Raw genomic sequence first — 26010 nt, 5'->3', positions numbered from 1 at the left:
ACGCCGTGTGCGAGTTCCCGTGGACGTGGGAGAGGGTACATCTGCTTCAGGATCTAGGAGTCGGCTGGCTCGGGTATCTTCTTCCCACCAGCGAGAGGAGGAGGAGGAGGAGGAGGTGCCAGTGTCATACCACGAGGCGGAGGAGGTACCGGATGTTGACCCTCCAGCTGGGGAGGAGGATGAGCAGGAGGATGGCTATCCGGGAGGGCCCTTTGACACTTCCGTGCTGATTCACTACCACGATCACGTCGCTCGGCGGATCTGGGAGGGAGAGATATTTTTTTAATTTAACCGTTTATTTGTCACCATTTTTTATAATCTAATCGTTTATTTGTCGCTTATTTAATATATGTCCGCTTATTTAATATATGTCGCTTATTTGTTTTTTTTTTGTAACAGGAGAGAGAGTCGCTGAAAATGGTCAACCACGCCCGCGAGATTTTCGGTCTGTTTAAACCAGCAGCTGAGTGGTTTAACGACCATGTGCGAGGTTCAGGGCTCAGCGGGCTCTGCATGACGGGGTACACCACGATCAGCAACGGCATGCAGGGGGCATTTGTGGAGCGTTGGCACAAGGAGACGTCCTCTTTCCACTTGCCGGTTGGGGAGATGACGATCACCTTGCACGACGTGCAGTGTCTTCTCCACCTGCCGATTAGGGGGCCGCTGTTGACCCACTCCAAGATCCAGAGGGTGGAGGCCATTGAGTGGATGATGCTCTACTTGGGCATGGAGCACGAGGTTGCTCACTATGAGTGCGCCACGACTTCTGGTCCTCATGTCCGGTTCACCACACTGAGCACTTATTTTGAGCATCATCTGGACGCGGCTGCCGAGGCTGAGGGTGCGGGTAACGAGATATTCACACAGTATCACCGTGGCTGCGCTCTCCGGTGCTGGTACATGCATGTGGTAGGCGCTGCATGCTTTGTGGACAAGAGTGACAGGTACGTCGACGTGACCTACCTCCGCTATTTCATGGACCTGGATACCGTTCACCAGTGGAACTGGGGGGCAGCTACTCTGGCATACCTCTACCAGAAGCTGAATGAGGCCTCCAACTGGAGGACGAGGCAGTTGGTCGGATCTTGCACACTGCTTACGGTACGTTTTATTTTAATACATTATCGTATTTATTTATTTATTTATGTTTCGTATTTATTTTTAATTCATTATCGTGTTTGTGTTTCAGAGCTGGATCATCTCATACTTCTCCCGCATCCACGGCTTCCACATCGATCCTGCGTACGTTGACGTCATGCCTAGGGCCGCCAGATACGCTCTCTAGAGGGGGAACGATGCGGTGGGACCATACCGTCTGTACTTGGACCGCACGATGCACGACGACGTCACCTGGAGGTCGTTCGTTGACTGCGCCCAAATTGTCCCCTTTGACGGCATTGCTCTATATTCAGGCTGGTTGGCATGCGGGACCGGCATCATGGTCCGGTATCTCCCTGAGCGGTGCATGCGTCAGTTCGGATTCTTGCAGCGAATACCCAGGTCACCCTTTGAGGCTGCTCCCGACACAGTGACCCGAGTGCAGCTCACTGCCATATGGGCGGAGTGGCAGCAGCATGTGGTACAGCAGGAGTACCGTCTCACTCGGGTCACACAGGACTGGCACAGTGAGGAGGGGTACGTCACATGGTTCTACCGGGTGTCCCATCCTCTACTGAGACCCGACGTTCCCGGCGCTCCTAGGCCAGCGCATGAGGAGATCCTGGAGAACCAGCAGGCCGAGGATGACCACGCCATTGATCTCCTGCCGATCTGCCAGCGGATAGAGATGCTTGGGCGGGACGCCTTGGATCGGGGTGTCGTTCATCAGGGCGGTCCAGACGCAGTCGCCGTGATGGAGGCGATCGTCACTGATGCGGGCCGTGCGGCGAGGTACAGGCGGCAAAGGAGGGCTCAGGGTGAGAGGGTTAGGCACACCCAGTAGTGGTCGGGTTTATTTATTTTTTGTTTTCGGATTGTATATTCCGCACACTATTACTATTTGGTTCGGCTTGTATATATTATTTGGATTTTATTTATCGTATTAGTATTTTCAGTTTATCTGTTGCTTATTTTATTTGGCGTTTGCGTTTAATTAAAATGCGAGACTGTTTAAGAAAAAACATTAAAAAAAAAACACAGTTTCTGCATAATTCGGAAATGAACTTCCGAATTCACCCCCATGAGGTGTTTTCGGAAGTTCATCTCCGAAGACATGTTTTCGGAAGTTCATCTCTGAAGACACCCCCCATGAGGTGTTTTCGGAGATGAACTTCCGAATTATGGAAATTTTTTTAAAAAAAAAGCGCTTCGGAAGTTCATTTCCGAAGCAGGGTATTTTGGGATTTTCGCTGGGGGTGACCCCATAGGGAGGTGGCTAAAGAAATTTTCATAATTAAAACACTAACGCAAAGTTTTTGAGAAATGAGGGGGGTGAAAAGTTGCAATATAACAAAAAGAAAAACTAGGGACATGCAAGATTATATATCCTTATTCGAGGAGGATATATATATATGCTCAAATTATCATAACTTAGTACAGAATAGACAACATAGTTCTCACCCACGCAAAACAAGTATCGCTAACCTCTTGGAAACCATCTAACTGCTAAAATTTCTGACCTAAATCAAGTATAGCAAGGTCAAAAAGAGAGCCCGATATCATCTCAAGCAGAATTAATCATCTATCATATCTCATCAATCAAGTCCAGAAGATCGTCAATCTCTTGCCTCAGAGCTGTAATTTTCTGCTGATGTGAAGCAATACGATTCTCAATTTCTCTTCCTCCTAATTTCTTCTCATAACAGTCAACAACAGTGGAGTGTTTTGCCATAAGCTTCTCCTGCAAATCTCTCTCCTTAGCAATAACTTCCTCCACCTGAAAAACCAAAAGATAAGTTATGGAACGATAAATCAAGAGGGAAATTTTACATGAAAGAAAGTATTTCGATCTTATTTATTTTAAAGCATTTCCAACATGACCTTGGGTAATATTGGTGTGGCTTGTGGAGAAGACTGCAAGAATGCTACGGGTGATTTTAACTCTTTTGTGAGCTCTTTCAACGAGCTATCAACTGATTTTCGGGTTGCTTTACACGCTTGAATATCTCCTGACCTAGAAAGATCACGCAACGATGCTTCTAGCTTGTCATGTGTTGTTAAGCAAAGGCTAATGATATTATGGATCTTGTGAACAGTTGCTTGAACCTGAATGACAAAGGATAAGTGTACTGTGTAAGTACCATAATCAATTGCAAATACAAGATTTTGTAAATGTCAAGTTGATTTACCTCTTCCCATTGGAGCTTAGCCAAATAAGATGCAGAAGTCTTGGAGATTGACAAGTCTGCATGCATGTAGACAATAGAGGCAAGGAATAGAAAGAAAAACCCAGAAATCAACATCAATGGCTCCCTGAGCATAGAAAGACTGTTGAACTTATAATAGACCTGCAATACAGACATTAGTAATCAGCATGCAGTACACTTAACAGATAATATATCATAAGTTAAAAAGAAACCATCTGGTACAACAAGTAATCAAATCGCAATTTCACTTTATCTGGTTCTCGTGTCTAACAAAATCTCCAACCTTCACAGGGTAATACATGAAACAAAGAAAATAAGTTTTTTATAAGTGAACACAGACAATTAGGTCATTATATATTAACTTTAACTTATCCTAATAAAACCGACTTGTAAGGTGAGTGGGGTGCATCCTCTTTATAAACTATTTTCAGGTCTTATCTTTTTTCAATGTAGTATTTGAATTTTTCTCAATGCACCCGTCATCACGCCTAGTACTATTGACCTGGTGCATGGACCTTTCAGTGGGCGACCTAAATGGATACGCTTTGATACTATACGTTTCTTTTAAATTGGACATAAATCATCCTACAAAACCAACTTGTAAGTTGAGGGATGCCTTTGTGAACTATTATTAAGCTTAATCTCTTTTCAATGTGAGACACTGAGACTAGGGTTTTTCCCAATATATGAACTATTTTTAAGCTTTATCTCTTTGCATTGTGAAACTTAGTTTTTCCCAATAAAATGTAAACTCCAAACAAAATATATTTGCAGTGAAAAACCAATTCAATAATGGGACCAGTACTTGAAATTCCGGATATAACATTCCATCCTTACAAATTCAGGATAATATCATTTGTTAAAATAAAATGCTTGTGGATCATATTAAGTTAATAATGTGTTTTATATTGTTAGTGGCTGGCTAGTTCAAATTTAGAACTTCTAGCCTCCAAAAAAAGCATCAGTAATACCTGAAAATGCACATTATGCTCAGGCACAGCATTGTTTTTCTCCAGCACAACAACAGGTCTACCAGCAATATCCAAGTGAGAAAACTTTGTCTGCAACAATAATAAGGATGGACTATAAAATCCAAAAAAGGGAAAGGCATAGATATCGATCCGCAATAGTTTAGAAGAAGATATCAAAATAGTAATACCTCATGTCTTTGTTTCACTGAAAATGGAACAGATGCCGAAGTATCTTTAGAACCCTCTGGCAAAACAACCTGAAAGTTGCAAGCACCAGGCAGATGTGATATTAAGTCATACCTACACCATATATTACAATGACAACGAACAAAGACGGAGCAGGAAAATTTGCAAAAAATTAATCCCAGGTAAAATTATTTGGAATTTAGGAATGATTAACAACTCGTATGTCAACAAGTAGCTACTCGCTAAATGTGTGCAAAATGAATAGAGTTCACACTTATATTCTCAAAAACTTAATCATAGAAAACTGAAAAGTTAATATTTAGATAAATAAATTCATATTCCCGGGCTATACTTCTAGTTCCTCTGAAAATATTAAGGTAAAATGTGATGTTACATAACTCACAGACAAATTCTCCAAAGATTGGATTCCAAGTTTGCAACAAAAAAAAAACAAAAGAAAAGAAATCTATGACAAGATAAAATGATCACTCACCTTCACAACAAGAGTGTCAATCACCAATTCGATAAAGGGGGAACCAAACGAAATATTAAGGAAGCGCTTTCCATCGATGCCAAACAAGAAGTCCTGAAGTGGCAACCCATATCCAATAGTAAAAGCAGTTTTCCAGCCACCAAAAATTGGATACCTGGGTTCAATCTCCAGTTCTGTCTGTAATTTTCAAAGAACTATTATTTTAACAAATGCTAGCAACAGTATTTAAGACTAAACATGTTCATCAAACGTGACAATGTCCACCTTTTTAGAGTCACCCCACAGACTAGAAGTGGAAATGTTGCCGATTTCATCCCTGTAGTACACAGAATGAGCTCTTGGTGGCAGCCTTGCAACAAGACGCCTAAAGGCTGATGCACCCCTTACATTTGGTCTGGTCTGAAAGTCAAGCCTGCAGCAGAAAATGAGTTAATATTTCATGTCAAGCTAACATCACCAATAATTCAGAATCACAGAAACAGGGCAACCTTGAGAATTCTCCTTTGCTCTGAGCACCACCGTGAACAAGATTATAATGCTCCGTGATCTGCACATTTCCCCAATGGGAAATCTCAATCTCCCGCACCAACTCTTTAGCAACAGCAAAAGGCCGATTATTCTCAAAGTGGATAACAATTGGCAAGAACGAATACGGAGGAAGATTCTCATATGGACCATATTTCAATTCAGATCCCTGAAGTTTCGCACTTTCCAATTTCGTGTAGGACTCTATCCTCGCCTCAGGTAATTTAACAGTAAGCGATTGTGCCTTCACGGGATAAGGAGAAAGATACTGCGCAGTCTCTTGAAACAGCATAAGCTGAATGTCAGCCTGCGTAATTTTCTCCGGAAACGGTTGCAAAATGTGAGTGAAAACAGCCAATACATCCAACGTCAGACTCTCTCCCTTCGCAAGGCCTTTCGGTAAAGTTACAGAATAAATTTTCAACGAAGCGGGAGCATCTTTAGGCTGGACAACTTCGTAAGGTAAACCAGCACCAGAAGATGATTTTGCCTTTCCCTTTCCTTCGTGAACTGATGCTTTCAAATGTGCCAAGTAATTTGCATGGCTATCAGGAAAAGACAACAAGATTTCTGATACAGTATCAGATCCTGCATTCTCTACCTGCAAAAAAGAAAAGTTAAGTTGCAAAATGCAAAGCATGAAACCACATACATAAAAATGAATAATAAATCAAGAAACAATATCAAATACAAACGATATTTTGAATACCTTTAGAGAAGTAATGGTGCGGACAATTTGTGAAGATAGATCAATCTGCAAACAATGAGAAAATAATGTCAGAAGAAGAAATATACACCGGCAGAGATATATAGTAGATCGGAGAAATTGAAATGAAGCGATTTCGAAACGAAGGAGTGGAATGGACTGTATAGAAAACGGAAGGAGATCGGAACGAAACCCTAAACGGTGAAATGAAAGGGATGAGAAGACTTACACGACGGTCAACCTTGGTGAGGATTAGATCGGAGGTGGATAGGACATGCGAGGATAGAATGGTAAATGTGAAGAGAAACGGAAACAGATTCAACCTCATCGTCGTCGTCGTCGTCTTCTTCTTGTGCTGATGGTTCGGCTCATTCAGTGAGTACCAAATCGAAACGGTCTTTTTACTCACTGAACCAAAATAGCCCAGCTATGGCAAAATAGTTACTGCTACTGTGTTGTTCTTGTTCGAATGTTACCGTATTATTTACCATTTTGCACCCTTGTAATAAATTATTTACTTTTTAATGAATTGATTTTTATTTTATTTTTTATAAATTAATGAATTAAATTCAACTTTTAGTCCTTTAATATTTTTTTTTTCCGTATCTTATACACTAAAATAATTTTGGTTTGGTTCTTTTGTCAAAAAAATAATAATAATTTTGGTTCTTAACTTAAAAAAATCATTTTAGTCTTCAACTTTATAAGGTGTATGAAGTTAGTCCTTTCGATACAATGACAATGTTAATTAATATAAGGGATGTGTAATATTATACTTTTGGCAACGAAAAAATTGATTATTAAAAGAGATTTTCTAAATTTTTAATATCTTCATCTTCTTCACTATTTTGGGATTCAACCAAAATTTCAAACAATAGCAAATCCGACATGGTAGAAAATTGTATTAAAATGTATATCCAATTTGATCACACATTAACACACAACATATGACCTTGGTATTTATCTTCAGATTTTCTTATAATATATGAATCTAGGGATTTAAGAGATGCTAGACAAACACATGCTTCACAGTTTCATACATGAATAACTTTATTTTATTGACATTCTATATAGAAAACGTCTTTGAATCAATTAACATGATTAAAATCAAGGACCTCGCTAATAATCCTTGTTTGAAAAAAAAAAAGTTTTGTCATAACCATGAATAGGGGTGGCAAAACGGGCCATGGCCCGCGGGGCCCGCCCGCCACCCGCCAAAAAATGGCGGGTTGGGTTGGGATTTTAGGCCCGCCGCTCGCCAAAGCTCGCCCCGCAAAAACCCGCCACCCGCCATACTCGCCCCGCCAAAGCCCGCCGCCCGCCAAAACCCGCCTCTCCTCTAAAACTCACTCTTTTTTTAGTTAATTCTAGTAATTTTAATTCTTGATGGTTTATTTTATACATTTATTTATAAATATATGTAATATTTTTTTAAGTAAATTTGTTAAAAAGTTGCTTTTATAAAAAATTGTTTTAAAAAATAAGTGAAAAGTTTAATTAAAAGATAAAAAAAGCCTATTAACCTATTAAAAAAATATAAATAAAAATAGGCGGGTAAGCCCGCCGCCCGCCAACCCGCTATCTTGGCGGGGCGGGCATGATTTTTATGCCCATTTTACTTGGCGGGCATGCCCGCCCCGCTCGTTTTTTGGCGGGCATAGGGCGGGGCGGGCGGCGGGCGGGGCGGGCGGCCCGTTTTGCCACCCCTAACCATGAATCTCAATTTCAATCTAATTACAAAGTGTGTGTTTAGAAAATGTGTTTACACGGTGTGGCTGCGTACTAAAAATACATGTATGTTGAAAAAGCTAACCCGTGTAAAATCATGTGTAACAAATACAAGAATGTTTGAAAGGCGAACCATGTTTGTATAAGAGAATGAATATACAATCCATATAAGTACCAAATTTTTCATCATTAAATCTCTCAAATGAGTTAACGTATAAATATTAGATGCAGAGACATGGATAGATTTACTGTGGGTTTGGAGAAGTTTGTGAGTTTGAGAAATAAAAGGAAGAAAAGTTTGTGGATTTGGGGAAGAAGATGAAGAATGTACTTGTAAAAAAGTACATGTGTGCATGGTATCCCTACACAGGTAGGGCATACTCAAAGTCCTTAGTAAATAGGGGTGGTTAGGGCTTACCCGCAGTGGCGAGAGGCACTGTTTAGTGATGTTTATAATGGTAAAAGAGGCTAACTCACATGAGGTGGGAGGCTTTGTATTATGAGTGTATAAGCGTTATGATGGTTAAGATATGATATGTCTTTATCCCGTTAAGGGAGATGTATTTATAGAGACACTTGGACCTGGGGTTTAGGATACCCTAAGAAGTTGTAGTCGCTTTGCCCTAACTGAGAGGCTGTTGACTATCTATTTTCAAGGAGACCGTGGTATGACTCAATTTACATGGCTAGTGGGGAGACAACGGTATTATACACGTCGTAGAGCTTGTGTGATACCTTACTTGGCGAGGACCCTAGCGTCGCCTTTATTTAGGACTCTTACAGATGTAAAACTACACAGTCCCTCAAGCACAAGGGCTTTCTTGGGAAACCCAATGTAGCTGCTTTTTCTTACACGTGTCTTCAATGTGTAAGAACTTTTCCACTCTTGCGACAATTATTCCATTAGTGGATATATTGCTCGTGCTGTTAAACTTCTATAAGGAAAATGATACATTGCTCAAGGAAATCCTTTTCTCTTCTTCTTCTTTTTATTTGCTTTTCCTTTCTAAAAAATACATAGGCCAAAGGCAACTTTGGAGGAGGAAAGAAAAGAAAGGTGAGACACTCACTTTTCTCTTCTAGGGCAGAAACATTGTTATCTCTGCTTTTATACCTAAAGTAGATGGTTAGGAAGAACATCAAGCGGGTTCATGTTCGAGATATTGTGTCCTTATACTCCAAGTCTAACATGATCAATAGGTTTCGTTAGGGCATTGGGTTTTCCAGTAGATGACTTGAAGAAAATGTGATCTTGGAGCCATGTTTAGAAATAGATAATGCCAATATAGACACCTCTGGCGAGTCATCTGCCCCTTATTTTTATTTCCACCTACTCGTTACTCACAAGTTAGGGGTTTTTGTCCCTTTTACTTCCTTTGAGGTAGATTTCTTAACAATTATCAATGTCTCCCCTCGCAAATCACCCCCTATGGAGTATACTTATGGCTTTTAAATAATCTGTTGTAGTTTGGGCGTTCCTCCCCCTGTTTGGGTGCTCCTCTCTTTCTTTATCACATAGATTCTCCCTAACAATGGTTGGATAACATTGTGTTCCCTGTCAAGAAAGTGTTTGTTGAAACTCTATGCATACCCTTATGAGAATTGGAAAGATGGGTTCGTGAGGCTGAGAAGGTGTGGCGATGCCTCTCCAATGACCACATGGGCGATGATGCCCCCCCCCCCGTTTTCCTCTATCATGGACACCAGATCCTCAACTTATCCAAGGGTGGATTCAAGCGTTCTTTCCCCCATTGATCAGGAGATGATTTAGATTTTGAAATGTTTCTAGACCTTGAACTCTTGTACTTTAATCACTCAGGGTCGTGAGAATGGTGATGGGGTACATGCGTACTTGGATAAGCTTTACAGTGCAAAATAACACATTTTTATCCAATCTTCTGCTTATTGTTTTATATGCGCTAATAGTGTTCTCTACCCCTTCTTTGCAGAGGATATGATTGAAGTTTCTCTTAGCAAGAGGAGAAAGATTTTGGTTCGGATGCAAGCTGCACAAGAGCGAATGGATTTTCCCTGCTATTCCCTAAGGATTTGACTACTGATGGAGGTAAGGGTGTACAAAACTGAATCAAATCAATAGAAAATCACAAATCGAACAAACCAGACTGAAAATCGCATACAATCGCATTTTGTTCAGATGTGTTTAAGTCATTTTTTAACAAAATCGCGTGATTCCGTCAAAATGAAATTCTATTTTCTAATTGAATCTAATCTTGCATAAAAGAGATGATGATTACTCAAGAGATTGTTGCTTATCAAATGTTCTTAGAAAGTGATGTTGGTTACTCAAGTGAATGTTGCTTATCAAATGCTCATGTTTAATGCACATGTAACAAAAGGAACACTATATTTTTTTGTCTATGAACAACAAATAAAACAAATATAATGCCAATAATAAGATGCGTATGTCAGCATATTCGACAACCTTTGATGCAACATGTTTCTCTTCTTCTTCACTTGTAAAAAAAAATATTTCTCTTCTTCGGTAGCCACCCACCCTTTGTCAAAATTACTTCTTTTTTTTTCAATGCTTTCTATATACTTTTGCGATTTTTTTTAATAACCAACTATTGAAAAAAAATACACAATTAACCACGTTTTGAGAAAAATTACGCAAATAATCAAGTTTTAGAAAAAGTTACTAAGGAGGAGTCATTTGAGATGCCTCCTCCTCCTAAAAAAGCATGGAGGCGCCATCTGGGTTTGACATGTACACTAGGAAAGCACCATTTGGACTGACGCTCCTTTATTTTTTTCAAAATTTTTCAGTTTCCTGCGATTTACCTGCGGATTATTTTCCATAGGTACCGTAGGAAAACCTGCAGAAAACTGAAAAAATTTGAAAAAAATAAAGGAGGTGTCAGTCCAAATGGCGTCTTCCTAGTGTACACGCCATTCCAGATGGCGCTTCCATGCTTTTTTAGGAGGATGAGCCATCTCATATGCTCCTCCTTAGTAACTTTTTCTAAAATTTGGATATATGTGTAATTTTTTCCAAAATGTGGTTAGTTGCGTATTTTTTTTCAGTAGTTGGTTATTAAAAAAATTCCTACTTTTGTCATATAATTTATGATTAACTATAAATTTATTAATGTTATTAATTTTTATATATCATTAATACATACATTACCTATGATTTGATTTTTTAAAGTAATATAGGAAAACCATATGATATACTCTTCCTTTTCAAACACAACTTAGAAGATAATGATGGAATGACTTTTTTTTATTTTTTATTATTGACTAAACACTAATTTTTATAAAAAACTGAATCAGTTGAACAAATCCAACCGTGTTAGTTTGATTTGGTTTTATTTTTAAAAGACAACCGACCATAAATTTTTTTCTTTTGCGATTCAGATGATTTTTAGCTTCAAAACCGTTCAAACTACATCGCGAACACCTCTAGATAGAGGGAAGTAGTTGTGTGAAACAACCCGGGCTGGTGAGAGTCGCCCATCCCAAGATTTCGAGGTGGGAGGAGGGTCCTTTTGGATCGTTAGGAAGCCGCACAGGACCAGAAGACGGCAGGAAAGCGGGAGGTATATTTGCCTCTCCTGGACCTTCCTTGTGGAACACTGCTTTTTTTAACGCGGTAGAGCTCTTTGAGCGCCACCTCTCCCTTTCGAAGAATTTCCCTGGTGATTATCAGTCACTTCTTAGCGCTTCCTTTTCTCATTTAACGAATCTATTTTTTCTCATTTAACGAATCTATTGGAGGTCCAACTTTTGTTGTATCTTTTAGTAGAAAAACCAAAGGGAGAAACATTCCCATACTATTAGAAAGTTACGGTCCAAAACAAACTTTTCTCTGAGAAGTGTTCAAGAAGGTCAAGAAAAAGTAAGGGCGTTGAGAGGAAAGCGAGATGCTTTGAAGGCGCGCGCCAAAGAAGTAACCACTACGGCTCTTACTCAGTTTGAAGAGATAATGCACCTGGTGCAATCGGTCAAAGAGACCCTTAAACAATTTATTAGGATTTTATTTAAATCACGTATGAGTGATTATCAGTCACTTATTGTCGCTTCCTCTACATTTGTTCTTCATATGAATTGAAGTAATAGGTAGGCGCTTCCTCTGCATTTGTTCTTCATGTGAATTGAAGTAATAGATAGATCGTTCAAATCAGAACAAATCTCCAACATTCTTTTAAGGAAGTAAATAACTAACATGAAATTATTTATCAAATTAATATAACATGATTTAATTAATTTCATAATCAATACTAGAGCTAATGGATACTGAATCATTAATTGTTTTGGAAAGAAAGTATACTTGTTTACAAATACAAAAGAAAAAGACCCCATATATTAGACAAAATTCATAGAATTTGATTGGAACCAACCCAGGCTAAGTTCTGCCGGTAAGGCCTCTTCCTAAATGATGAACCATCCATGGAGTGGAATGAAGAGATGTACGTTCAGGATAATCTCTTTATAGTTCAATCTATTGGGAACATGATGAGGCCAAATACGCATCAAGATAGCCTAAGTAAGGATTTTTTCAAGCATTAGATTTTGGGGCAGGAGGTAAATACAATTATAAGTTAAAATTATAGCTTCTATATTCCATAATATACAAAAAGTGATCCAAATATATATACTGAGATCACTATCAAATTGCAGCCACAATCAAATTGCAGCCAGGAGAGAAGAAAGACAAGTATTTTTGGTTACAAGAAAGAAGACAAGTATATGATACAACACAATCATTTTGTGAGAGAAAAAATAACTCCCTAGTCGACAATATGAAAAGAATAGCCGTAGGCCGTAGCCTCATAGGGTACAAATTCTGAATTTAAATTATCAAGTTCTTCATAAGAATCAACTCAAGCTCAGTCTTCAGGAAGATACCACTTGCAAAAGTTCAATATTTAGCTCAAATGTAGCTCCAGGCTGCAACAGCATAAACAAAGTTTAACAAGCACCAGTTATAGGTTTGTCATTTTAGTTAAAATGTAGAAAGCAGTATTCGGGGTGTGATTTTACACTTAGAAATAGAAAGAAGTGAGATGACACAAACAGATCTTTACCGGAATCTCATTCATTCCCTTTTGTGCATATCCTTTTTCAGGAGTAACAATCACAGTTCGCTGCAATCATCATTTAAGAGAACAATAGAATGACACGTGAACTCTTAGCTAATAAAAACATCAGATAATACACACTACAACAAAATCAAGAGGGGTATTTCAATCACCTTCCCACCGACTCTCATTCCTTCAACTATTGAGTACATAGCTGGTGGAGGTTTTGGCGATGCTTGTGCAGAGAATAGACCATTTGGGTTGTCTACAAACTCACGCTTCCTTTCCTTTCCTGGTTGAGATCCCACCTTGAATTCATATGGCTTTCAAGAGCATAAATCAGGCATATCAGCACCATCAATTAAAGCTTAAAACAACCATCGTGCTTTCTTCTAGGCAAGAGATCACTAAAGTATATAAGAAATATGACATTTGAGATATGACTAAAAATGAAAGCGGGTCAAGTAAAAGTTAAAACAACCATCATGCTTTTTCTATGCAATAGATCCTACGAAGCACGGACACCTCTATGAGTAGGCGTGCCGTAGTGTCCGCACTATTATAACACTCATACGACACATATCAGAAAAGTCAAACATGTGTCTTATGTTTTTCACAGTAACTTCGTCGGAGTGTCTGTTTCATATCCCGGTGTCTGTGTCGGAGTCTATGCTTCATAAGTATGTAGGACATATGAGGTTGGAGACAGAACTAAAAATGAAACTAGAGTTGGTAATTCAACTAGTTTGAGTTAAGACTTAAAGAACCGAGATTCTAATCCTAATGATGCAGAAAACACTAGCAAAACAACTAATAATACTAACATTTGCCGATTAAAAAAACTCAAAAGTGAAACAATTTGCATATTTTTAGGAAATTGTTGCAATTTGCATTGATGTCACACCCGCCCTCACACACAAAAACAAAACCCAGACAGGTAAATGATTCAAACCTGAGCAATAACACGATTTCCAGCTAGGATTTTAGATGCTCGACTTGAAATAGCTGTAATTCCGCGATATAAACAATCAAAATGAACCTGTTCGCAAGAACACAAAATGAAGAGTAAATAACAAAACTGCAATACAAAAGAATAACATCTTCTTCCCCTTTCGAAATGTTAACAAACAAACCTGAACAGTTGAACCTTTTTCAGCTATTGGACCTTTCCCCTCAAGGAAATCATAGTATTTCAATCCATCAGCTGAATCAAACATCACAAAATACAAAAAAGAGATAATAACTAAGTCCAGTTTCTGAATCAGTTTAACTACTCTATTAGTTATATAATTATAAACACTTTTATACAAAATTATAAGATTATACAATTGAATTAAGAAATCTAATTAGCATTAAACTTAAACTGATTAACAGAAAGTGTTACGGGAAGTGAGATAATCATCAATGGGAATGTTCTTCTTTTTGCGTCTTTCTCTGGCGTCCGCTGGCGGTGGTGGAGAGAGGAAAACGAAGGTGAAAGGCAAGGATGAAATGAGAATCGCCGCGGACCTTCTCGATTGAGAAAGAGAAAGTGCGACCACCGTGAATGGCGGTTGTCTCAACGTGGTGGTGGTGGTGGTGATATTAGAATTCGAAAGCGCGCCACCTCTGTAATGAACGTTCGGTTTCTTTAGGATGAAATTTACTGAATTGCCACTGCAAGTGTGAGAGGAAGTCATATTGCCAATAAAACACTCGGTCACCGCGCACCACCTCTAGTTTACGCTATCCGTTTCATTTCTTCAATTTCTTATTGGTACAATTACTCATGTACCCTCTTATTTCATATTTTTCATCCACTTGAGTAAATGATTTTAGATTGAAAAAGATTTTAAAATAAAAAACCTCATTTAATAAGTCCTCCTTTATATTTGGTTCTTTTTTTGAATGAATCATTTTTATTATTCTGTCTATCTAATGTTGTTTTTTTTTTGTCAAGGTAAAGGGGCTCAAAGCTTTAATTTGTTTGTTGAAACAAAATATATCTAAAGAAAAGTTAAAGAAAAATATATGTTTTTTTTAAAAAAAAAATTAGAATGATTAATTATTCTAAATATTTGTCAAAAAATAAATTATTATTTACTTTTTTTCAAAAAGAATATTTTATTTTGAAGTTAAAAAAATTAAGTGAAAAAATTGAAATCTATACATCCAATTTCCTAAAAATTTTATTTATTTGTAGTTCTTTAATTTTGACATTATAAATCAACATACATTGAAATACTTAATTGCAAGGAGGTAAACTAAAGATGAAAGTGTAAAAAAAATGTTACATCATAGTCATTTATAAGTACTATATCCGTCTCATAAAAAAGGGTCATATTTGAACGATACACGATTCTTAAAAAAAATGATTAAGTAGGTTGATTTTAATGATAAAATTAATTTCATTTATTAAAATACCCTTATTAGTTATATGTTTTCTGAAGTTATATGTTTAGTCCAAATATTTCAACTCCAATGTTCAGCCACACTCTTTTGCACAGGTTAGTATCAAGACTTTTAGCTTTGCACAAGAATATTGGTGCCCGAAATTTTGTTTGTTACAGATAGTAGTGTTGGCATCCTTGATCAGTTCACAAACAAATCTTGGACACTTTGTATGAGTTCTTCTTGACCTTGATCTTATAAATCCTCCTATTTTTTGACGCATCTCATCAAAATGAAGATCCAATGCAGATAACAATAAAGTTCCTGACCCTGAGTTGAACAAGCAAACTTTCGATGTTGTAAAGGACATTAGGAAACAGCCTGAGCCCTCCCAACGTTCAATCAAACTCCAACACAAAAGGCACACCACATAATGATAGCCTTAGAAATAATAAGGAACTTAAAACTCCTTCTGATAGAGCTTCCATCTCAAAGAACAATTGTGATTAAGTAACTGATGTGAACAAAGTCAATAATTAAATAAATAATAAGGCACTCAACTCACTAAGAGACTGGATAAGGCTATTTGCAGTCAAACTTGGCTTTCTTCTTATTGCACCCTTTCTTACTCTACTCTAACCTAGTTGAGATCTCACTACTACCATTTTCTTTTTGACTTCCAATCTCACAATCTCAAGTAAGCTTCTAACTTCAAAACTTAAAAAATGTGGGCATCCCACCATGATTGTTCCTTTATTATCAAGAGAGATTGGAACATCCAAATTTTTAATTCTCCTATGCACATTCTTAGCCAAAGGCTTAAAATGTTGAAAGATGAGCTAAAAATTTGGAACAAAAATATTTTTGGCAATGTGCATGATCATGTTTGTGAGGCTAATTCCATACTAGATAGCATCCAAATTCTTATCAGTGAGCAAGGTTCCTCTGAAGAGCTTTTGATCCAGGAAAACAAGCAAAAATTGCTCTTGAGAATGCTCTAGCCATGGAAGAAACTTTTTGGCAGGAAAATGCCAGAATTAAATGGCATAAAGAAGGTGACGGAAATACTACATTCTTTCTAGAAAATTGCATACTAGTTAATCATGTCATCAACTATTACACTTCCTTGTTCACCAAGTCAACTACAACCAGAGATAATGGCCTTATTAAGGAAGACATACCTTATCTAATCAACAACAACACTAATAATATGCTCACTATGACTCCCTCAATTAAAGAAATCAATAATGTAGTCTTCAATCTCAACAGAGACAATTCTCCTAGGCCTGGTGGATTTGGAGGCTTCTCTTTTAAAGAATAATGCTTTATCATCAACATTTATGTGTGTACTTTTATGATTGAGTTCTTAATTAATAACTACTTATTGTCCAATATGAACTACAACAATATTGTGCTCATTCCTAAAACATATAATGTTGATACCTTAAACAATTTTAGGCCAATTGCAATGGCCAATTTCAAATTCAAGATCATATCCAAAGTGCTAGTTGATAGAATGGATCAAGTTATACCTTCTATTTTCTCTAGTGACCAAAGAGATTTTATTCACCAAAGGAAAATCAAGAACAGCATATGCCTCACATCTAAGGCCATTAACTTGTTGCACCACAAACCTCTCAATGGGAATCTGACAATCAAGATTGATATAGCCAAGCTTTTGATACTTAGGACTGGAATATCCTTATTAAGGTCCTCAAAAACTTTGGCTTCTGCATAAAACTTTGCAATTGAATCCAAACTATCCTAAACACTTCTAAGCTATGTATCTCTATTAATGACAAGCCTGAAGGTTTTTTCTCCTTTTCTAGAGGGTGAGTCAGGGTGACCCTCTACCACCTCAACTTTTATGTCTTGCAGAAGAAGTTTTAAGTTAGGGTATTTCTCACCAGGTTGAAAGTAATTAGATCAATCTAATCAAAGGCACAAGGAACCAACACATCCCTTCCCACTCCCTATATGCATATGATATAATGTTATTTTGCACAAGATCCTCCAAAAATATTCAGGTGTAATCCCAGTTTTTTGCTAGATATGTTGAAATATTTGGTCAAATCGTTAACCCTCAAAAGTCAACTATTTATAAAGGCTTAATTTCACAAGCCAGGTTAATTGATATAGCCTGATCACTTGGCTTCAATATTGGTACTTTGCCTTCCTATACTTAGGTGTCCTAATTTTCAAAGGTAAACCAAAGAGAGGTCACTTCCAACCAATCATTGACAAGATCAAAATCAAGCCGGCTAGTTGGAAAGCTACCCAATATCCTTTGTTGGTAGAATACAACTTAACTAAAGTGTTCTCCACATCATGCTACTCTACTCCTTAACCATTTATTCTTAGCCTAAATCTCTGTTAAAGGAGCTAGAGACAATTTTCAGAAACTTTGCTTGGAGTGGTGACTTGAACATCAAGAAACTAGTCATATATCTGTCGGTAGTCTAGGGTTGAGGTCTCTCATTCACCCCAATGATGCTTTTATGCTCAAATTATGTCAGGAGATGCATATAAGTAAGGTTATCAAGGGCAATTCATGCATTAAGTACCATATTTTTTCATCCATTTGGAGTGGCATAAGCCTCCATTTCAAACTTTCATGTCCAATTCCAAATGGCTCACTGGTAATGGCCGTAGGATCAATTTTTGCACACACAAATGGTCTGATGTTGGAGCTCTTTTCCTACTCAAATTTCTCAAAAAACTTAAATGCAAGTTTCAAACTTGTACTCATACGTTACATGTTTCATAATGATAATAATGAATGATTAAATTTGTAAAATTCAGTATTTGCAGTAAACTAATAGAGCAAGCAACTCTGCTCTAATTTATTTGTGTAGTATAAAACACTGCATCTGTGATCATCATATAGTTCATGAATTAGCTTACAACAAGCATCATAATCTTTACAGTTCTTCTACAAAATTACTCATGCATCGTCTTAGGAAACTCGATGAATCGAACCCATGCTTCATCAACAGGTAACTATTTACAGCTGCACACAATTCAATTTTGAGTTTTCCATTCCCATGCATTGATTGATTGCTACTTCAATCCATTCTACATATTGCTAATTTGACTTGTTAATTCTTATAATACAAAATCAACTATTTGTAAACCCTAATATCAGGGTTTATGGTCCAGTTAGAAGGTCATCATCAACACGATCCACACTGGTTGCTATCGCGTGCTCCTGCAATTCTGTTTCTGTGTCTATGTTTACATCTTGTAACGGCACTTCCGCCGCTGATCCAATTGAACTGCCACCTAATGTTCGAGTTTCTGGGTTCCGTCCTTTTGCTTTGTTGCGCCAGTTTTTCAATGCCTTTGATGTTTGTTCATCGAATATCGATCTCTTCATTGTTGATCCCATCTGTTATTTTTCAATCATTAGTATTCATTCTTGTTCATCATTTCGTGATATTTTCGATAGTTATAATGTGTAAAATGAATGTACCTGTGTGACAAGGGCATAGAGAGGAAGTGTGACATAGCTGCAAACAAATTGAGCACCCAACCTGCATAATTTAGCTTCAAATTAGATTATATTTGTTTATGACTGAATTAGGTTAATTCAGTTTTCAATTGAGATGATAAACAATTGACTAGTAATAGGTCTTGTTACAGAAAATCATCTCAATTGTAGTAATAGGTCATGTTAAATATAATCACATAAACTTCTGTGCTTACCCAAGAGCAACTCTTATAATCATAAGACTGTCATCCTCATAAAAGCAAGATGCCCACCCAAATTCATACTGCATAAAAATAAAGTGTTTTTAAGGATCCAGAAGCAAACACACAATCATAACAAGAAAACGATATCAACCGTTTATTATTAATTACCCATGTCCACCAGAAAAACGTGAGCTCAAATGCATTCTGGACAATGAAACAAAAACATCAAATAATGAGAAATTCTTCTAAAATTCATAATATATCTTATATAATAGAAAGTTATTATAAATAGAAGAAGAATGAATACCTGGAAGAGAACATAATGTAGGAGGTAAAGACTTAATTGAGGCCATTCAAACCAAAAGTACTTGTCAGAGACTTGTACAAGAGGGATCCCCTGCACTACTGCATGTCTTTCCTTTATGTCGAGTGCCATTCGAGTAATAATTGCTTGAAGCTTTGTTCCAACAGCTAGAATCACCTTCATATAAATCAATTGTTAGTCCTTTGTTTCTCTATAAAGATAAACGCACTCACGCGCACACACGCTCAATGAACCGAGATAGATGCTTACTGCTAGTGGAAGAAAAGACACCCAAAATGCGGCATGCCAACCTGAAAACAAGTTATTATAGAATACTCACTATCAATATAAATTTGAGTGTTAAGAAAGGAAACCAATAGAGTTTGTTTAGTTAAAAACAAACCATGGACATTTACGAGCAAAAATAACACCACTGATCCCCATAGTATTGGACTGTCAAAATCACAAATATACACATTAAAAGAAAACCAAAGAGATAAACAGATTCAAGAATAAAATGTACTTCAAATGAAAGACATGATTTCAGCCAAGTGTTAGAAATTTGTCAAAATTACCTGATTCCTACAACTACCTTGAAGTCATCTTCTAATGACCTCTTGATATATTTTTGAAAATCAAACTTACTTCCCGGTGCTAAATGGACCTACAAGTTTGAATATGGACACACAATTTTATATATGAAGAAGACAAATAGTACAACAAAACAAACATTATATTGATATTGCATTTGAAAAACTACTAACAGAAACAAATCCGTGTCGCATTGTTAAGTAGTCGGCCCTTCGAACCGATCTGAAAAATTGTCGAAAGAAGCATACCTGAAAAATTGTTCAGAAACATATTATTGACAATAAATTGATACACCTTTAATATGTCTGTAAAATGGACATAGTTTGGATTTGGTTGTGATGAGTGCTTACAAAATAGAAGGTAACAGGTGTTTTTGTCCAGAAACTGTTGTGATCCCTCACAAAGGATGTCTCATGAGTAAGTCTGAATCTTCTAGGATCTGAAAAGTTGTTAAACACCCAATTCAAAATTGAATAGGTTAAGAAAATGAGAACCTAAAATGGCGACACATTATTCATGTGTCGCTGCATTACCATTCAACGCATCTTCATCGACCATATGGTCCGATTCCCATTCCTTCCAACCTTTAATCTGTCATAAGGAAGAAGAGTTATAGAATCACTAGTTCTCCTATTGGATGAAAAATAGTTATATAATGTGAAAAAAGGCAAAACATTCAAGGAAAAGCAAAAGGTATCAAAGATAGTTTCTGAACCAACACGAACCTTTGCTCGACCAAGCGTCATTGTAACGGCACTGAATATCACATGGAAGACAGCCAAGAAGAAAATGAAAATATGTAACTGATGTAATCCACCCACTGAAATAAGAGGAATATACCCCTGCACAAAACAACCAAAATTCAATTTCATATTTGCTTTTCACCAAAAGTCCTTTTACAATGGATTGGGCTAGAGAGTTAAGTTAATTACCGGCTTACATCCCGGCCCTCCGCCACCACCTGCGAGAACCCTACGTTCATATGATAAGAGCCTCCGATGATGTTCACCTTTAGCCTCACCCTCCGCGGCCGGTTTCGTCGGTGTAGCCTCGTGTTCCCCCGTTGTTGCAGGCTCATGTTCCCCCGACCCTGGAGGCTCGTGATCAGGCGAATGAGGCTCCAGTGCATGTTCGTTTGGATTACCGCCTACCCTCTCATGCATGGGAAGACATGGCAACATTGTACTACCATACTTCATTGGAATACACACTTTTGATATGTAGTTTTGCCCAAATGTTAATAGCAATGAAATAAATCCCAAAACCATAAGCTCTGCAAACCAATTCAATTAATTTAACTAACAAACATTACATTACATTATTAATTAATTAATGAGAACAAGAAACAAAAAATCTTTTGTTTACCAGCTTTAATCTTTTCAAGAGCTTCTAGAAGAGCATGTTTCTTTTTCTCTTCAAAAACCTGAAGAAAAAAAATCAATGTTACATTGCATAACATGATCCACAACATAAATCAAGAATCTATAATATATATATATAGGTGTACCGTTGCAAATTTATGTATGAGTTTCTCTAAGAGTATGGAAATGATAACGATGACCGCACAAACCGCAGCAACAGCCCATGTAGGAGTCACATCTAGCTGTCGTTCGTCACCGCCTCCTCCTCCCGCCATATATGGTTGTTTAACAAATGAAAATTATGATATTTGTAATGGTGATTTTTTATGAGAGTTTGTTTAGATTGTGAGTTTTGTATGAATAAAAAAACATGGAGGACAGGAATTGTTTGATGACATCTTCATGCATTAATTCGTTTGTGATCATGCAAGTATGTATACTAATATAAATTGGTTTTTTCTATGTTGTTGGTGTTGAATTCATGTGATATGATACATGCAAGCGTGAATCAAATTGTGTTTTGTTATGTTGCATTCTATTGTAACTCTAATTAACCACTGCAAATGAATGGAGAGGAACGAGTGACGCTTAGACCCTGGATTTTATTATTACATACACACATTTCATTATCTAATTTTGGCATTTAATTATGTATAATGACAAATGGCAATAATATTGTTATATTATACAAATTATTAGTACTTTTGAATTTGAGTTTGAGGTTGAGTAGTGTTCGTTTTGCATTGGATGGGTTTTAAAAAATAATTTGATTTGATTTGAAGATAGATAGAATTATAAGTGGTTCGATGTAGTGTTTAATCAATAATATAAAAATATAATATTCAAATTTTACTTTTAATTTCTTATTAATTTTATAACATAAAATAATAATTTTAATGTAAAATATAATATATTAATATAATGGGATGCAAATATGATTATGTTTGATGTAATATATTATATCATACTTAGGGTGACTTTGATTTTCAAAATAAGAAGCATTAGACATAACAATACTAGCCGGTATAGTACAAAACATCTTTTTGTATTGTACTGTGTTTGTTTTCGATTTTGTTTGATATATCTATGCATCAAACAAAATTATAAAATTTTTATTATAATATTATTTATTGATATATAAAATATTATTATTAATAAATTAAAATATTAAATAATAAGAAAGAGGAAAAAAATGAAGAGATGAATTTTTTTACTCTACTCTATTTAATATGTTTATGCAGACAAAATAATATAATTTTTACATTTTTTATTTGATATATAAATAATGAAATTTTATGAATCAAAATATTAAACAATGAAAAAGGTAAAGGTAAAAAAACGGAAGTCCTTAAATGTGTTTTTATAGAGACGTTTTATGAAGCTTGGCTCTTTAGAAATCAACATGGCTCAAAATTGTTGGTAATATGATATGGGAATTTTTTATTCCACCTTATAGGGTGAAAAATATCCTATAGGATTCCAAAAATGCCCATAGGAAATTAGAAATGTGTTTCCGGAACACACTTTGTTTTGTTAGATTTTAGTTAGTTCCAGAGATGCATCTATATTTTAGAACCGGAAATACATTTCCGGTTTTGCAGCAAATTAAATACATTTCTGATCTGTCAACAAATATAATTATTGTTTCAAATGTTTATGTAAATTACAAAATTAACCAGTTGCAACAAATTTTGACTACAATCCGAGCATATATAATATATATGTAATACAAATTGTGCCAAAAATAACCAAAATGGTATTCAAATACAATCCAAAAAGTCAAGACACATAATATAATATCCAAATCAAAATACATAAAGATATACGAAGTCTGCTGGTTATGGCGGACTATGAGTCGGTCCATCACCCTCCCGGCGTTCCTCCGCTGCCTCTTGTACAGCAGAGCCCCATGAGCCTCCTCCATGATGGCATCTTGTACACCTCTAACCTCAGACTCGTCGGGAAACAATCCTCCATCATGTGCGATCTACATGATACAAAGGCACTGACGCAACACATCAGTGGCATGATCGTCTCTAGCCTGCTCCTCCTCTAGAATCTCCTGTTGAACTAGTCTCGTTGGGTTTTTTGGAGCATCCTGTGTAAGATATGGATGGGACACCTTGAAGAACCAAATGATATAAATGTCAGCGTAGCTTCAGTCGTTTAGTGCTACGGTACTCCGAACATTATTTGGCACAAGATGATTTTCAAAATCATCAAATAAGGCATCAATATCCCTCCGTTTCACGAGGGGAGAAGCAGAAATAGCGGGATCTCGAGGAATATCCTCTGAGAAGGTCGAATGCACCGCCATGCGGACGATCCTCAATATAACCTGCAGCAAATGATCAACCCGAGATACGGGGGAAGTGTTGTAGGATCCAAGCCTGAAATTACAATGATTATTAGTTAGTAGCGGAATCACAATAATTAACAAAACGGAATCACAATATAATACCAATAAATTTTGCCGTCAGAAGTGTGATGTTGTCAGCCATCTACTTCGTCTTCCACTTGCAGCATTCTGACAGCTTCTGGTACAAGTACAACAAACAAGCTTCCCCCCAGCTCCACTCATGGATCCGCTCAAAATCATCAAAGAACCGCATGTACATGATATCAGTGTAAGTAACACTGGTGTCAACAAAAATGGTAGTGCCAACAAGATATAACAGATATGTTCTCCTAGCATACGCTTTGTGATGGGCGACCTACATCGGCTCATAATGAGTCTATTGTGCTAGCAAAAGCTAATCATCAAACACCTTCTTCAACCAGCTATATCTGACATGAGAACCACGAGTCTTGTCCATCTTAGCCAAAGCTTTCTTAGGGTCAACTCCCAATTTATCACCTAACAACTCCAATGCCTCCTCTTTGTCGCACCTTTCATGGTCTAAAAACCCCTCTCTTATTAGAAGATGCAACAGACACGCGACGTCGTCGAGTGTGATCGACATCTCACCATGTGGTAGATGGAAGGAGGACGTCTCATGGTGCCACCTCTCAACAAACGTGTTAATCATACCATGATTAACAGTGGTATATCCACAAATCCTTCAACCCTGAAAGCACCAAGAGCTGATCAAACCATGGCTCTAGGGGTGTTCAAAACCAAACCAACCCAATAGAAAACCGCAAACCAAACCAAACCAAACCGAAATCGCAAAAAACCGAATTTGGTTCGGATTTGTTTGGGTCATTTTTTAACAAAACCGCACGGTTGAACTTGTTGAAGAGATCTCAAATAAGGATTCAGGGTTGTTACAGAGCAAATCATACACCTTGCCTTGGCATGCACTCATATTAGTGAAAAAGCATAAATTTATGTTCCGCTATTTTTATTTTATTCTTAGATTTTATAATTCAATCAAAAATCCCCGTTGCCCTTTTATTTAATTGAATAATTATAAAAACTTATATTCCTACGCAGTCCTCGAGATTGATACTTGGATTTTACCCCTTTTATTACTACATCGTAAAAATAGTACACTTGCTATTTTTCCGATCAGTAACTCACATCCAACCCAAACTTAAACCTATTATACCTAGCCTTATGATTACGAACAATTTTTTCATCCTTACACGTATGTTTTCAGTCCCGATCTTTTCAAATCTCTAATAGCATTATCGCGCCTTCTTTGCCACATACATCTTCCCTCTTCTTCTCTAATCTCCACTCTCTTATATTCTTTCTTTTTCACCTTCTCATTTTTATGCAAATGTTCCCTATTTAAGTTTCGTTTTTATCGCACATCTTCTTCTCTAATCTCTAAACTCTTTTGATTTTTTTCATCTTCACTAATCTCTCGTCTCTTCTATTTTTTTGTTTCATTATAATAATTTGTATATTGTTTTATGCTATTATTTTATGTTTATTATTCCACTTCTGTCAAATTTAAATTTTTACATATTAAATGGAGAGTTGTTGTTAAAATATGACGACTTTTGTTGTTATTTGATAGTGTATGAATGTCTAAATACAAAGTTATATTGTCATTTATATGTGTATGTATGACTCAATAAAATATTTGTAAAAAACTGAACTAACCGAACCGAACCGAACCGAACCGCATTGATTTGGTTTGGTTCAGTCTTTTTCTAAAATACAACCGAACCAAACCAAACCGCACGATTTTTTCTCTTGCGGTTCGGATGATTTTTTCGTCAAAACCGTTCAAACTGCACCGCGAACACCCTTACATAGCTCTACGGGAGGTATGAGTTTATAGATCTTTCGTCAATGATTAATGATTTTTCAGCGGATCACGTTCCTGCATACATGATTTAACAAAATTCATTAAACAAAAATTAATAAGAAAATTATAGCAAAAATATTAACTAGAACAACAATTATAAATTTATACCTTTCCGTCTCAGATATGTCTAGCAACAAGGCCAGGGTACAGATGCAGCAATGAGAAATTATAAGGCCCTCTTCCAAAACCCTGAGGCGGCGCAGGTGCCGCCTCAACTGACTGTGCCTCAGGGGCCTCGGGTTGTGTGAAATCCAGTGTCGGGTAGGAGCGAGATGTCTCTTCTGCCTCAAATAATGTAGGTGACAACATGCGTCTACGGGAGGACGGAGGCGGAGAGTGAATTGGGATGTAGACACATCCGACACAGTTTGTCCAGATGCATGAGCCTAGGATACCTAACTCCTTTCCCTATGCTCATAAGTGTGTAGCGCAAGCCTGCCATGTCTCAGTCTAGAAGCTCTCTCATCAGC

At 37.0% G+C, this 26010-nt stretch overlaps 3 protein-coding genes across 3 annotated transcripts; all 3 read right to left on the bottom strand.

Moving 5' to 3' along the window:
- Window positions 1-2425: 2425 nt before the first annotated feature.
- LOC131660357 (dolichyl-diphosphooligosaccharide--protein glycosyltransferase subunit 1A) lies at window positions 2426-6624 on the bottom strand. The gene is made up of 10 exons (XM_058929591.1): window positions 6419-6624; window positions 6193-6237; window positions 5447-6084; window positions 5223-5370; window positions 4959-5135; window positions 4468-4536; window positions 4280-4369; window positions 3291-3449; window positions 2983-3207; window positions 2426-2878 (listed from the first exon to the last, which is right to left on the bottom strand). Exons 1-10 carry the CDS (start codon window positions 6515-6517, stop codon window positions 2687-2689), a joined length of 1842 nt encoding a protein of 613 aa, XP_058785574.1. The 5' UTR covers window positions 6518-6624; the 3' UTR covers window positions 2426-2686.
- Window positions 6625-12472: 5848 nt separating this feature from the next.
- On the bottom strand, window positions 12473-14680 carry LOC131654929 (peptidyl-prolyl cis-trans isomerase FKBP18, chloroplastic). The gene is made up of 6 exons (XM_058924853.1): window positions 14344-14680; window positions 14093-14163; window positions 13912-13998; window positions 13133-13282; window positions 12966-13025; window positions 12473-12828 (listed from the first exon to the last, which is right to left on the bottom strand). Exons 1-6 carry the CDS (start codon window positions 14636-14638, stop codon window positions 12775-12777), a joined length of 717 nt encoding a protein of 238 aa, XP_058780836.1. The 5' UTR covers window positions 14639-14680; the 3' UTR covers window positions 12473-12774.
- A 3463-nt stretch (window positions 14681-18143) lies between these two features.
- LOC131654928 (MLO-like protein 9) lies at window positions 18144-21752 on the bottom strand. Its single transcript, XM_058924852.1, has 15 exons — window positions 21425-21752; window positions 21283-21340; window positions 20850-21190; window positions 20643-20759; window positions 20451-20508; window positions 20268-20356; window positions 20091-20165; window positions 19902-19990; window positions 19730-19779; window positions 19597-19637; window positions 19330-19503; window positions 19191-19226; window positions 19035-19102; window positions 18802-18862; window positions 18144-18717 (listed from the first exon to the last, which is right to left on the bottom strand). The coding sequence occupies exons 1-15, from the start codon at window positions 21551-21553 to the stop codon at window positions 18478-18480; spliced, it is 1626 nt and encodes a 541-aa protein (XP_058780835.1). The 5' UTR covers window positions 21554-21752; the 3' UTR covers window positions 18144-18477.
- Window positions 21753-26010: the final 4258 nt, after the last annotated feature.

The sequence above is a fragment of the Vicia villosa genome, linkage group LG3 (genome assembly GCF_029867415.1).
Source record: "Vicia villosa cultivar HV-30 ecotype Madison, WI linkage group LG3, Vvil1.0, whole genome shotgun sequence".
Taxonomy (NCBI): Eukaryota; Viridiplantae; Streptophyta; class Magnoliopsida; order Fabales; family Fabaceae; genus Vicia; species Vicia villosa.
Note: the sequence above shows the minus strand (reverse complement) of the source record. Positions and strands in the feature narration are given on the sequence as shown.